At 41.2% G+C, this 14,803-nt stretch overlaps 1 protein-coding gene across 4 annotated transcripts in view; it reads left to right on the forward strand.

The window, feature by feature from the left end:
• The window catches only part of mctp1a (multiple C2 domains, transmembrane 1a), a 120,145-nt gene that overhangs the window by 57,410 nt on the left and 47,932 nt on the right, over positions 1–14,803 (forward strand). For all 4 annotated transcript variants that reach the window (XM_026322681.1, XM_026322677.1, XM_026322679.1 and 1 more), the window contains exons 6-9: positions 897–1,061; positions 1,741–1,871; positions 2,069–2,255; positions 9,895–9,988. In XM_026322681.1, coding sequence (XP_026178466.1) covers positions 897–1,061; positions 1,741–1,871; positions 2,069–2,255; positions 9,895–9,988 — 577 coding nt within the window. The remainder of the gene's footprint in view (positions 1–896; positions 1,062–1,740; positions 1,872–2,068; positions 2,256–9,894; positions 9,989–14,803) is intronic.

Raw genomic sequence — 14,803 nt, forward strand, 5'->3', positions numbered from 1 at the left:
GAAATTCACCCGCAAAACAAAAGCTATGCTAATAAATTCTCCCTAACGAGGAAGGAGGGAGAGAGAGAGAGGCTGAGATAGAGAGAGAGAGGGGGGGTGTATTTGTTTGACAAATAAATACCCTGCTCTTTGTTTTAGTGAAGAATACTGACATGATTCAAAGAGAGGTTAAATACAGCACTTAAAAAAAAAGTTAAAGTATGGAGAATCATCAATCTAAATTTGTAGCATGGTCAACAGCCAGATGGATGAAGGAATTTACAGAGGTGCACTGCAACAACATCTCACTGGTCTGCCCCTTCTGGAACAGGCAGCCTTCAAATCACCTGCCTCATTTATTATGTTTTTAATTTACAAAAAAGCCCAAACTGGTGTGATGACATTTGCATTCTTGTTCACACTGTAAGATATTTTGTCTACAACAGATTCTCAGTAAGCACTCAGAAAGGACAGCATTAAGTTGGAATAGATTTTCTTCATTTCATAAGAGCTGTGGATATAAGGTTGCTGCCAGTGGTATTTCAGGAAATTGTTCAGGATGTTAGACTGAATAGTGGCATATAAGTTCTTGTAACTTTTGGTTTTGTTCTGGCATGTCAGGTGAGCTTCCAACTCAAGGGTAAATTAGGTTATTGTCATTTTGTGTTAGTGTTGTGTGTGTTTTGCCTGCTCCTTTTGGTTGTGTCTTGATCTGTTTGTAATTTTCTTGTTGACAAAGTGTACACAAGCTATAAAACCATTGTGGTGCTGATAAATATTTGTGAGTGTTTTGTACCTGCTTGCATATATATACAAGCACATTTGTGTAAACATTTCTTTGAATCTGTGTGTGTGTGTGTGTGTGTGTGTGTGTGTGTGTGTGTGTATGTGTATGTGTGCGCTCCTGCCTGCTGCAGTATCAGAGCTTGCGTCTGTCAGATGTGCACAGAAAAGCCCAGCTGTGGCGGGGTATAGTCAGCATCAGTCTGATAGAAGGTCACAGCCTGAAGCCCATGGATGCCAATGGCCTTAGCGACCCTTATGTCAAATTCAGAATGGGCCACCAGAAGTACAAAAGCAAGGTAAACACACTCCTGTTTGAGAAAGTTTTTTTTTTTTTATTTCACTGATACCACAATGTAATTCTGAATAAAACAAACAAAAGCAGCTAAAATCTTTGACACGTACAGGCACATACTGTATGTCTCTATGGGTGGACTATTGGATTAAATCATCATCAACAAATCATCCATGTCGCGTAATGTCGTGTAATATTGTTGTTATATTAATCCTTTTTTTCACTATTTGATGAAGCTGCAACAGGTTTCAACAGTGTTTCTCATTGTCTGTGGACTAGCCATTATATCAGCTCATGTCCAGTATATAATATACATTACATTTGGGTCAAAATTAAAGGAAAAAGCAACAAGTGTCTTTATCAAATATCGAGCCACTTTGTGCTGCCACAACAGTTTCAGTGCAGTCTGACATTGACTCTACAAACAGAAGATATTCTAGTCTCTCCCATAGGTATTCAATTGGGGTGAGATCTGGTGACTGTAAAGGCCACTTGACATGATTAACATAATTTTCTTACTCATCAAACCATTAAGTGACCCCTCTTGTGCCATTGTCATTCAGGAAAAACTCCACCAGATCACCTCATTACAGGACTCAAGCATTCAAGCTTTTCCTGTAATTTGTCACCAAATATAAAGAGTTTGGAGTCAAACAGTGTGTTTCCTTCTGTTGTTTACTCAGACAATTCCCAAAACACTGAACCCTCAGTGGAGAGAGCAGTTTGATTTCCACTTGTATGATGAGCAGGGAGGCTACGTGGACATAACAGTATGGGACAAAGACGCAGGGAAGAAGGATGACTTCATGGGACGGTACAGCAGTCTTTCTAGATTTGTAGTTGTTTAAGTCTTTTATTTGTTTGTGCAAGTTCTTTCATTTTAGTCCTCATTTAGCTTTGCTTAGCTTCCTTTTTTACTGTTAATGTGTGTTTTAGCACACCCAGCTTCCTCACTAAATGTGTAATACTATTTCTATTTGTTTTCTATTTCTATCTGTCCTGTTTCTTCAGGTGTACCATTGACTTGTCGCTTCTCAGTAAAGAACACACACACAAGCTGGATCTGCCACTGGAGGAAGGCGAAGGTGTGTTGGTGCTGCTGGTTACACTCACTGCTTCTGCCGCCGTTTCCATCTCAGACCTGTCAGTCAACATGTTGGACGACCCGAATGAGAGACACCAGATCATGCAGAGATATGTGAGTTGGTTTTACAGACTGATGGAAATGTCCATGAACCTCATATTTTTTGTTCACATATAGTTTAAACAAATTCCACGCAGTCACCCCTTGTATTACAAATGTACTTAGCACCTGATACCATGCATGGCTTCATCCATGGATTGTTTGCTTTTTGATGTGCGTTTATGTTCGAATTGCAAAGACAAAGAAAAGCAAGATTCCTTTGTGTTATGAGTCAGACTGACGTGTCAAACAACAACTCCCTCCTCCTCCCTCAACAAGTCATTATCATCAGACTTCTGGTTGTTATAAAGTCACAATTTCTTCGCATTTTATGAAGAATCTCACTTATTCATCAAGAAGAGTCTCTTTCACAGGGAAATGTGGTGTGATCTGACAGCAAATTCACCAAGCTGCAGCTGTGGTTTGAGGTTAGACGAAATAGAGATCTGGCAAGTGGGAGATGCACAGTAAAGGAAGGAAGAAACATGGGTTGAGAGGTCAGGGAAGAAGAGACATCACATGGCTCTTACAGGCAGCTTTGTTTGGATTAAGCGTTTGGCAAGGACACAGGCTCACATTGTTGGTTTGTTTCTGTAGCTATGATTCACACCACAAGTATTGGGGGGTATTTGCATCAGCATCCAGTGATTGGTGGGTTGTGCATTTATGATTAATGCATGTGGGCTCATTTATTTCAGTGTAAAATGTCTTTGCTTGTTAGCCAGTTGTCATTGATTTCAGCTTAGTACTGCAGAGAAAGAAAGGAGAGAGAAAGCCCTAAGGCCCCATCTGCTCCAGAGGCTCTCCACTCAACACAATGGTTTCAGCCTATGTCTTTGTCTTATCCTAGTTAACCATTCACACCCTGTCATCCTCACTACTGTTGCTACAAAGATACTCACATGCAACTCACACACGTACTCACACACACTTTCAATAGATTTCATTCACTGACAGCCTAAACATGGGACATTTTCTCTGCACATACACAGAACATTATATTTCTTCATGTAATGTTAAATGAGTTTAAATGGAGACTTAATTACTACAAATACAAGATTTTTTCATTATTGCATCCATTGCATTTAATTGTCTAAGAGACCTGTTTGAGCACATTTTCCAGTGGGTACCACTTAACAGTATTTACGTGTTCTTTTATCTGTGGGTATACACTGTGTGTAGTCATGTTGTGCACAGTGTGTTTTTTTGTGTGTGTGTGCATAAGCACCAGCAGCGGTAACTCCACAGGCCAAACACAGGTGCCATGACCTACATAACTATAGTGGTGCCTTATTGGCTAACCACAGGAGGTCAACCACTCTTCTCCACACTGCAGCAACCACCCAAGATCAGAGAGGGGAGCTCTAGGACCGAGACACAGACGCTGTGCCTCTCCTCGCAGTCACAAATCGAGGGTGGGGAGCGTGAGTGTCTGTGAGCGTGTTTGTGTGTGTAATAGGGGGCGAGAGGTAAAGGGTGAGGGTTTCACTGGGAAGGGAAGGCGTGTAAAATGAAAAGAAAAAGCTATTTCACCTCTCTCACAACTCGTGCAGACCCCGTTTTTCTGCTCGGCTGAAGGCGAGACATTTCCCTTCCTTCGCCTATCTCTTTTCCTGCCTCCTTCCCTCTCCATCTCTGTCCCGCTTTTCCAGCGGCTTCAGCTCTTTGTTTGTCGCCACTGTGGACCTCCTGTTAGATGAAGGGATGGAAAGGAAGGTGGGGGTTACAGATGGAGGGGCACAGTGAGGTCGGTTTGGAGACTTGAATGGCCTGTACCTATTAACATATCCCTTTTCCCCAGACTGGCCGTCTTCTATCCAATAAAGATGTACCTTATCAAAGAGCACTGATAAGAGCAAGTACCACCACTAATACATAATAGTACTGCTCAGAGCCCACTAATCTGTGCTGTGTATGTGTGTGTGTGTGCATGCACGCGCATGTAGGTGTAGGTTATTATGCTTCGGCACTATTATCAGCTTGAAATCAGCTGTACAGCACAAATCTGCACAAAGCATCCACTGCTGCTAATCACAAACAGGCACGCAAATATAGACAGATGTAAAAACAGTGCCTATCTCGGCAGCTATTCAATAAAAAGATGGGGGTTGGCGGAGCGATACAAGTGCCATGTTGTCGTCATCACAGCTTTAAAGAGCAGATACCTTCACAAATGAGCATGAGGGTGAGAAAATGATTTCAATTGTTGGCTTGTCCCAGTCTTCAGCATCATTGCTCCTGTTGAAAACACATACTTGAGCAAATTAAGGAAGTGTATAGCAGTGTGCAAATACTGTTTCACTCTAGATTTTATATCCCTAATGTCCCAGCCACTTTGTCACACGTACACACAAGTTGCTGTATTTGGCAGGTGCTCTTTCTCGTCTCACTGTGTCCACTAAAGGAAACAAATAGTGGACTCTTGAGTATTGGGATCTGATGATAGTGCTGAGCTCATTAATGCCTCTCTAATTCTAGTTGTTCTGCATTGTGGCGGCTTTGTGCATCTTCCACGCCTATGTACTGCATGCATGCGTGCAAATGAGTGTGCACGCTGTAGGTTTCTGCTGCAGCTGAATACAAGTGATGGCAGAATTATATGCAGTACAATGCAATGCACTAGCAACTGCATTAGATGTATTATTGCTCACTGTAACCTTTCCTTCATCCCTAATTACGATTTCCCAGAAGTAAAGAGGGACAGTAGGAGAAGGAGAGGAAGAGGAAGAGATTTATGCATTATGATGGCAAAGGAGCACACACACTAATGGCTCTTAATGGGCCTGAGGTGGCCGCAAGTTGTGTGGATGAGAGGAGGAGGACATGGTGACCTCCGCTGAAGTGGTGAAACTTCACCACCCACACTCATGTAATGTATTGTGCACACACAAAAACACACACCTTTAGTGCTGTATCTCTCCCACCCACTCTGGCGCACTGTTCTAAGGTGAAGAGAAAGGACACAACCTGGACATGAAGGAGGAGAGAGGGTAAAGCGTTGGATGGTCAGAGAGCCTCTTGACAGACAGTCCTGAGCTGATGAACAGGAGTGGAAATCTGACTTGTTAGCGTTTGATCTTTGATGTTGTTGTTGGTGTGTGAGCATTCAGAGGTATTTGATCAAATGTCCCCTGAACTGAACAGCTACTGGGCAGATGCTCTGTTTGAGTATCTGTGAGAATTGTTATTTGCAGCAGTGATGAAAGGTGACACAGCGAGTCATAAGCCTCTGCTGGTGTTGATTCATCTGTGTGTTTGTGTGTTTGTGCAGTGCAAAATAGATGGTGGAAAAAGACAACACACTGACAAGATGTCAGTCACAGACAGGGCAGATGTGTGTTTTATAAAAAAAAACAACAACTTTCCTTCCATTTTTCTTTCCTCCCCTCTATTTATCCCTGCTTTTCATCTCCTCCTTATCCCCGTCATTCCACCTGTGTATTGATGGGGTGTGACGAGATGTAAATGAGGGACTGGGGGCTGGTCTTGGCCTCCCTTCATGTCTCTTTCTCTCTACCTGTCAGTCTGTCTGTCCAGTTGATCCATTGCTGTTTATCTTTCTGGTGGAGGATGTGTTTCTTCCCTCAACCAATCATGGATTGAGGCTGAAACCTAAATGTCCCCTCAGGGAGCCAGTATGCAGGGAGGAAGGGATGGAGAGTGGAGGACTGGTGCAGGGGTGAAAAAAAAAAAGCTCTGCACCCATACATTAAAGAAGTAATTTAGTCTTGTTTGTTCCATTCACTCACTCTGCCGTTTGTGTGTCTTTTGTGTGGTATGGTCTTCTGCTGGCAACCACAGGGGGGCACAATCCAGTGTCTTCATATGCCAGTCCCAAGTCCAGGTAAATGCAGAGGGTTGTGTCAGGAAGGGTGTCCGATGTAAAATTTAAGCCCAATCAAACATGCGAATCACAAATATGACTTCTATACCGGATCGGTACCACTGGTGCTGTTGACTTATAGGGAAAACTAGAGAGTTGGCTGATGTGATGGAGAGAAGAAAGGTGGGTATCTTGTGTGTTCAGGAGACCAGGTGGAAAGGTAGCAAGGCCTATAGATTAGGAGCAGGGTTCAAGCTGTTTTAACATGGTGTGGATGGAAAGAGGAATGGAGTTAGGAGTTATGCTGAAGAAGGATTTTGCTAGGAATGTTCTGGAGGTGAAGAGAGTGTCAGATAGGGTGATGAGTCTGAAGCTGGAAGTTGAAGGTGTGATGTTGAATGTTGTCAGTGGTTATGCCCCACAGGTAGGATGAGAGTTAGAGGAGAAGGAGAAATTCTGAGGGAGATGGATGAGGTGATTCAGGGTATCCCTAGTGATGAGAGAGTGGTGATTGGGGCAGACTTCAACAGACATGTTGGTTAGGGAAACAGAGGTGACAAGGAAGTGATGGGTAAGTTTGGGATGCAGGACAGGAATGCAGAAGGATAGATGGTGGTAGACTTTGCAAAAAGGATGGAAATGGCTGTAGTGAACACATTTTTACAGAAAAGGGAGGAGCATAGGGTGACATATAAGAGTGGAGGCAGGAGCACACAAGTTGATTACATCTTGTGCAGACGTTTCAACCTGAAAGAGATCAGTGACTGCAAAGTAGTGGCTGTGGAGAGTGTAAAAAGGAAGTGTGGCTTTCAGGGAGGAGCTGAAACAGGCTCTGTGAGGTCAGGAGTTTCTTCCAGATGACTGGACAGCTACAGCTAAAGTGATCAGGGAGACAGGTAGACTTGGTGTGTCATCTGGAAAGAGAACAGCAGGTAAGGAGACTTGGTGGTGGAATGAGGAAGTTAGGAGTGTGTTAAGAGGAAAAGGTTAGCTAAGAAGAAGTGGGACACTGAGAGAACAGAAGAGAACAGACAGGAGTACAGGGAGATGCAGCGTAAGGTGAAGGTAGAGGTGAGTTTTTGACTGGGCTACTTAACAAGATCTTGGAGAGTGGGAGGATGCCTGAGGAATGGAGGAGAAGTGTACTGGTGCCCATCTTTAAGAACAAGGAGACGTGCAGAGTTGTGGAAACTACAGAGGAATAAAGCTGATGAGTCACACAATGAAGTTATGGGAAAGAGTAGTGGAGGCTGTTGAGGTTCTCTCTGGGAGGGACGAGGATGGATAGGATCAGGAATGAGGACATCAGAGGGACAGCTCATGGTAGATGTTTTGGAGAAAAATCCAGGGAAGCCAGATTGAGATGGTTTGGACATGTTCAGAGGAGGGACAGTGAACACATTGGTAAAAGGATGCTGAGGTTAGAGCTGTCAGGAAGGAGGCCTAGAGGAAGACCAAAGAGGAGGTTCTTGGATGTAGTGAAGGAGGACATGAGGATAGTTGGTGTGGGTGAGGAGGATACAGAGGATCGGGTTGAATGGAGGCAGATGATTCGCTGTGGCGACCCCTGAAGGGAGCAGCTGAAAGGAAAAGAAAGAAAGAAAGTCTTCTGCTGGTGCAGCCACTGAACTTTGCAACAATACCAAAGCTTCATTTAACAGATAAGACCAAACTTCTAAAGTGTTAAATGTCTAAAGACAAGCAGCCATAGATGTTTATGTAAAAAAAAAAAAAAAACCTAAAATTGTTCAATTATTATTTATAATCATAGATATCAAATTCAGTAAAAAGTAAAGAATACTATGAGTCAGAACAACCATTTGAAGCCAGCTTTTGGTGTCAGATTTTAATACTCCGCATTTCAGTCAGGATAGCAAAAAAAAAAAAAAAAAAAGTATGTTCATCTCTAGCCTTACAGCTAGGTTATCAGCATCATGGTGTGTTCTGCTGGTGAACACTAACACACTAACTAGTCAGCCTTTAGTTTGCCCTAATCTCTTACTCTGTTGCCTTCTTCATGCCCTCTCTCTGACTCTTTCTCCCTCTGTGTCTCTTCTTGGCTGCTCCCCAATAATCACAACAAGCAGCTGTATCTTCAGAGAAATCATGCCTTAAAATTGAGTCTTCTCCTCTCTCCCTCTCTTTGTATGTCTCTCATTCTCTCTCTGTCACTCTCTCTTTTCCCTCTCTCTTCTTTCACACACTCTCCTCTCTCATCTCCTTTAGAGAGCTTTTGGACAATGATATCGCTGGAAACAGGCAGAGTCTGACAGAGTTGGTAATAATGAATTAAGTCTGTAGCCTGGCCCTGACTCTGAAATTTAAATTATAATTACTCCTGTGGGGATGGAAGGGGTTATTGCCAGAGAGAGAGAAATAAATTGAAGTGAAGTGCATTTCCACTCTGCTTTTAAGACACGCCGACATGCTACTCAATTTGGCCTCAGTGTAGGTTTTCTATGCATGTATTTATACCTGAGTGTTTGGGTGTGAACAAAAGCATGAGTTTATGATTTTGTGTGTTTGTCTGTCTGTCTCTCTGTGTGTCTGTGCTTATGCTTGAGTTGTTGATCTCTCCTTTTCAACAGATTTACAAACCAATTGTTATCCCTCTTCACCTAGTTATTTAAACCCTGGGCATCAAGTGTTTCCCTTGTCTTTCTGGACCATCACTGGGCCTCATATGCATCTCTTGACTGTGTATATAAAAGTGTGTTCTTGGTGTGTAAACATGCAGGAGGAAAATGTGAAGAAGCAGTGTGTTTACAGACTGGGCTGACTGTTCTTATTTTACATTAGGTGTCTTGATCTGCCATGTTTGGATGCTCTGTTAGCTAGATCCAGTGTTAGAGGTCACTGTGCATGTTTGCTTGATAACTATGATATCACTGCCAGTCATGCTTCACTGGATGTGTCTACTCAACACAACGTCTCTATTATCATATCGTCATCAGCGTAGTACTCTCTCTCTCTCCATCTGCATATGTGCTGTAATTTTATGAGGGGTTTTGTTATATCCTTATTGTATTGTTTTGAAGAATTTTCTGTTTTTTTATTGCACTTTTTTTCACTTCCTCTGCTGATACTAAGGCTTCTGTTCACACACCCTGCTCACAGCTTTTTTTCACAAGAGAGTGAGGCAGCAGTTTGTGGAGTGACACTAAAGAAGTAAATGCTAAGCTGCATTTTCAGTTCTGGTAAAAATTGAATTCTGTGCATTCTGGTAAAATCAGATTTGGGTTAAAAGTAAAATAATCAAAAAAATAAACTACTGATAATACATACAGTGCATTTATTTGATAAAGCTTTATTCAGTCTTCTGCACTTTCACAAGTACACAAAACGCTATGGGAAACATTATTTCCACTCAACACAGTTCCCTCTGTGACTAAATGGCTAACCTATTTATTTTAAGTGGAAAAGAAAAAAAATAACACTGTCCACTATTGCAGGAAGACATAAAAAACTAATTTTTTCACATTCCCACCTCAGACCTTTCTCATTATATATTAGATAATATGATTAAATCTATTCTGTGGCTCATCTTCTGTACCAAAATCAGAAAAGTTCCTTTTTATCCGACACAAATCTAAACTTATGGAACATTTCAAATAGCAAAGCAGAGCTATTCATAGAAATTAAATCCAACCATTTGTCCTCTCTTAGATTCATCTATAAATGCCAGCTCTACATTTGCAAATAAGGACTGCTAAAGGACACATTCTACCCTTTCCTCTTTTAATGAAATGTCAGACTGTTGACTGGTCTTTTTCTTCGATGCTAATTTACTATCCTTTTTGACCTCTCACCCCTGTTCCGTTGATGTTTCAGAGCCTGTGGAGGTCGTTGCACAACTTGAAAGATGTCGGAGTGGTGCAAGTAAAGGTCATCAGAGCTGAGGGACTGATGGCAGCAGATGTCACAGGTAAGACACTGGCTTTAACTCCAAACAGCAGCACTATAACCTCATGCTGCAACCTATTGCACATTGTCAAAAGTTGCTCTCTTAAATGATTCACTCTTGTATTCTCATATAATCATACAGCTAAAAAATAATGTGACAAATAAACCTCTTATTTTAGCTGTTATGAATGTCTGTTTACACTATCTGTAAGGTGATCCTACAAATTGCAAAAGGATTTTTTTGCTTTAAATAAGTTTTGCTTAAGTTTAGCAGACATTAAACAGTTCCTGTGACACATTTCCTCCACCAACAATGAGCCATAAATCCAGCCATAGATAAAGTCAGGGTATAATTTTGGTTTAAGGGATGATCCTCTGCGAGAATCCTCAGGGACCGTTAAAAGTCTACTTTGTGTAGGTCGCTAAATTTGTCTCTGAATTTTTAGAAAAGATGCTGCCTGCTCATTTGAATAATAGAGGAAAAAGTACACATTTGAACCAACAAATCTCTCCCCCTCCTCCTCCCTCCCTCCTGCTCTTTCTCTGCTTGCTCTCTCTGAATCCTCCGTTCTCCATTAATTCTTACTTTTAATTAGGTCTACAGTGGACAGGCCTAGTTTTTCACTCTGTATTATCTAGTAGAGAGAGAAAGAAATGTGTGTGTCTGTCTCCATTTCTGTGTGCATGTGTGTGTGTGCGTGCATGTGTGTGTGTGTGTGTGTGTGTGCGTGCGTGCATGTGTTTCTCTCTCTTTGTGAGGACATTTTTAAGCATAATTGTTTCATTATAACACTCGCTATCACTTTTTCAAACTCTTGCTTGAGGCTTAAGACTTGGTTTTAGAATTAGGTTTAGGTTAGGGCCAGGGTAATTATTGGGTTTAGGCATTTACAGTAGTTGTGAAAGTTAAGGTTAGGGTAAGAGTCTAGGGAATGCATGATACAAAGACAGAAGTGTGTGTGTGTGTGTGTGTGTGTGTGTGTGTGTGTGTGTGTGTGTGTGTGTGTGTGTGTGTGTGTGTGTGTGTGTGTGTGTGAGTGTGTGTGAGTGAGTGTGTGAGTGAGTGAGAGAGAAAGAGTCAATGTGTGTAGAGTTTTCTCTGTCTGAAGCAGCCACAGTCCCATTAGCCAATACAGAGGGGAGCTAGTTGATTTGGGTTATTGCGTGGAGCGACCGGAGCAGCCGGAGTGCAGGGCTAATGGCTCTCTGGCTCTTGTGTTTCACTGGGAGCAGAATTTGCTCCGTGGCCTCGTTGTAGAGCTCATCATTCAGTCTGAGCTTCATTGACTTGTGAAAAAAAAAAAACAGTAAAACAGTGGAAATATTATGCTTATTGGCTGTTTGTTTGCCTTTTAGTTTGTCTCTGCTGGCTTGACATGATCACAGAGAACACGTTTGATTTTCAGAGCAGTGTCTTTAAAGCCTGTGGTGATTTGAAATTATTGCTACAGGCTCACTACACAGAAGAAATTCATGGTGTCTTGTGGGCTAATATTTTACATAGGGACTACTGTACTAAGACTGAATACAAAAAAAATGGGCACAGGAATTGAATTCCGATTTGCAAACCAAGAACTTTGTTTGTTTGAAGTTTGTTGTTTGTTTTTTCATATCACAGCATTTGCATTTATTTCTGACATCATGAAATAGGACAATTTTTAATCGCACTGACCAATAAAACAAGAGTTTGCTTATTGTGGGGAAAATAGAGATAGTTAATTATTGCTATAACCAATGATATCTTAAATTCATGCAGCCCAATTTGTAACCCTGTTCACAAGAAAATGTTTTTGTTTGCCAAAATATATTTTCTCTCAGCTAGTCAACCACATACAGATAAGATACAGTAAGTGAACTGACATAGATAACAAGCAAAAGGGCTGTTTCTCGATGGCTTATTTCTGTTTTGAGTCTGGCGCTGTGTGTGTGCGTGTGTGTGTGTGTGTGTATGTATGTGTGTGTCACAGGCAGAAACAATAGCTGTGTAAGAGCCACATAAGAGCCCTCACCACATGAACACCCTATTTTAACAGCACAGACCAAGAGAGGGTCAGGAGCAAGGTGAGAGAAAAACAGATGGACAGACAAACAGACAGAGAGAAAAGGAGAGGAGGTCAGCGAGAGAGAGAGAGTTCACCATCTCTCTCTCATTCACGCTGCCTGTACCCTCTCCACCGCCTCCTTGTCCTGTCTCTCTCTCTCTCTCTCCCTCTTTCTCCCCTTTCTGGCCATCTCTCTCTCTAATTGAAGTGTTTTTGTGGAGTAGCTCCTCTTCAGCCCGAGTAGGATAACTGAAAATAGTCTCTAAAACCAACAATTCTTTTTGTCTGCCAGCTCTTGTCCCTCTAAGTGGATACTATACTGTTAGAACATTTCAATGGTAACACACACACACACACGCACATGCACTTCCAACAGAGGCACCAAAGCATGTGCAGACTCTTTTCAGTCGATTTCAAAACAAAACCTACCAATAAAGTTGAGCTTTTCACTTGACGCATGGGGAAATCCTGTACATTGTGTGGCCTATTACAAGTGACAAAGAAATTAAAAAAGACGTGCAGCAAAAATGCAATAGATTTATATTTTATAGTCAAAAATCATAGGCAACATGAGGGCGTGTGTTCCCTCTCCAAACTCATTCCTCACTAACTTGAATCTTCCTGCGCTGCAATTAAAATAGTGCTCCCTCCACTCTTACGGTATTCATCCTCCACACTTATCTTAGGGCACCCTGAAATGAGTTTGGGCCCACTTTTTGCTGCAGACCCTCAGCCAGCGCTGCAGAAATGGGACGGGGGAGTGGGGGTGGGAGTGGAGGTTTTGCTTGGACATTACCTGGATGATCGCTCAGCGACGCTCAAACCTGAGCGTGTAATTGGTTAAGACAGCTGCCTCTGGTGCTGGCGGCCAATAGGGTGAAAGTTCATCACCAATAACAACTGGCTCTCTGTGACAACACAGCCTGCCATGTCATTAAAAACAGAATATTAGACAGAAAATGGGGGTGGGACAGGGTCCTGCAGAAATAATTTCCATCTCTTAATTTGGGTGATTGCATTTAAATTTAATCAGACATGATTTGTGTGGACAACATTATAATCGTTATGCTACGGAAGCTCCATGATGATTAAAGAGGGCTTGAAATTTTAACTGCTATAAAAATACTGAATGAAAACTGCAGCTAAAATATTATTTTTGCTTGTTTACAAGTTTAAAATGAATATTTCTGTATATTCATTAGGACTCCATCACAGAATTAGCATTTTAATACAATACATTTTAATACATACAGTTTATGTGCAATTGAGAAGTAGGCTCTTAAGTAAATTGTATTTCATCTATATTAATGTATCTGGTTTTGTATTGTAGGAGTCATAGCTGTCAATATTCACTTCAAACAGTCCACATCAATAGAACACCACAAACAGATATGAAAGGCAACGCCTACGGCTCGAGCATTGATCATGGTGACATTTACTTTACACACCCACTAAATGTCCTGCCCTTGTCACAACATTTGAAGAAAATCACACCAATCAATGACACACGCACGCGTCCCATGACACAAATACAGACAGACACACACAAACAAATGCACCAATCTGGCAGGGGCTTTGAACTCAATCCCAACTTTATTGAGTTATTATGCAACATTGCTGCTTTTTAAATATTTCAATATTTTCTCTGGGAATTTGTCTAGGATATGTTTTTTTTTTTTTTTTTTTTTTATTTCCTGACCTCAGTGCTTTCAACTGATAAGCTTGGATGAATGGCTCACAACAGTTTTAATAAAAAAATAACGATCAAAGCCAGAATTATGAGTCCTGTTGTTTTTTTCTTGTTCATTTTGAGGCAGTTGGAAGGAGGTGGGCTCACTCCTTTCTGTGTACAAAGAAAATGAAATGTAGGATGTTATATATAGGACATTACTGGTTTTGATTGCTGTATGCTGTTCTCTGGAGGAGGAAAATTATTGTGTATATTTTTCTTGCCCTCTGTACATAACATTAATAAATTCTGAAATGAAAGTTTTGTTGGGATGCATTAACATTAATGAATAGGATTTATAGTGCGCTATATATCATATGTTTTATATCATATACAGGTCTTTAAATTCCCACATACTTTATTTTTGGAAGCAACCGGCCATTCAAGTATCTGATATTTTTAAAATACTTTTTTGTAGTTTAAACCATCCTTTTGGGTATATGTCATTTTGTTTTTATTATTGTTGTAAAATGTCATCACTGTTACAATGTTATAGTTTTGTTGTTGTATAAAACTCTACAGCGATATCTCTAATAAAGAGTATTAAAGTTCAGTTTTAATTGCCAAAAACCTTTTGCTGTTGCGATTAATTGCGATTAATCTGTCACAGTATAACAAATCAGGTAGGATGGTGAGGAACTTTTGTTTTCTGTCATTCCTTCATCATTCTTATGTTGCTTTCATTTGGTTGCTTTTATTTTTCTTTACGTCACTCCTGCTCGCTTTGGAATCACTAATCGTGGACTAAACCTGTTTCTCACACCCCTGCTCAGCCGTCTTTATCGTCTACTCTGAACTTCCCTGGCCTTCAGAGCCACATTACCCTCTGTTTTCTCAGTCTTCTTTCTCAAAGTCTTCTTTCTCTTTTCCCTCTCCCGCCCCCTTCTCGTGACTACCCAGGGCACAGTTGTCCTGACACTTATCTTTTAGTTGTCTATGTTCCCAGGGTGTTGATAGAAACAGCTTGCAGCTGTTCCACTGATATACTCTTGTATAATATATACAGGTTTGAAGCTAAAAATGAAGGAATCATGCCATAACTGTTCTGATAAGTGCAGGGTATTGG

The sequence above is a fragment of the Mastacembelus armatus genome, chromosome 9 (assembly GCF_900324485.2).
Source record: "Mastacembelus armatus chromosome 9, fMasArm1.2, whole genome shotgun sequence".
NCBI classification, from domain to species: domain Eukaryota; kingdom Metazoa; phylum Chordata; class Actinopteri; order Synbranchiformes; family Mastacembelidae; genus Mastacembelus; species Mastacembelus armatus.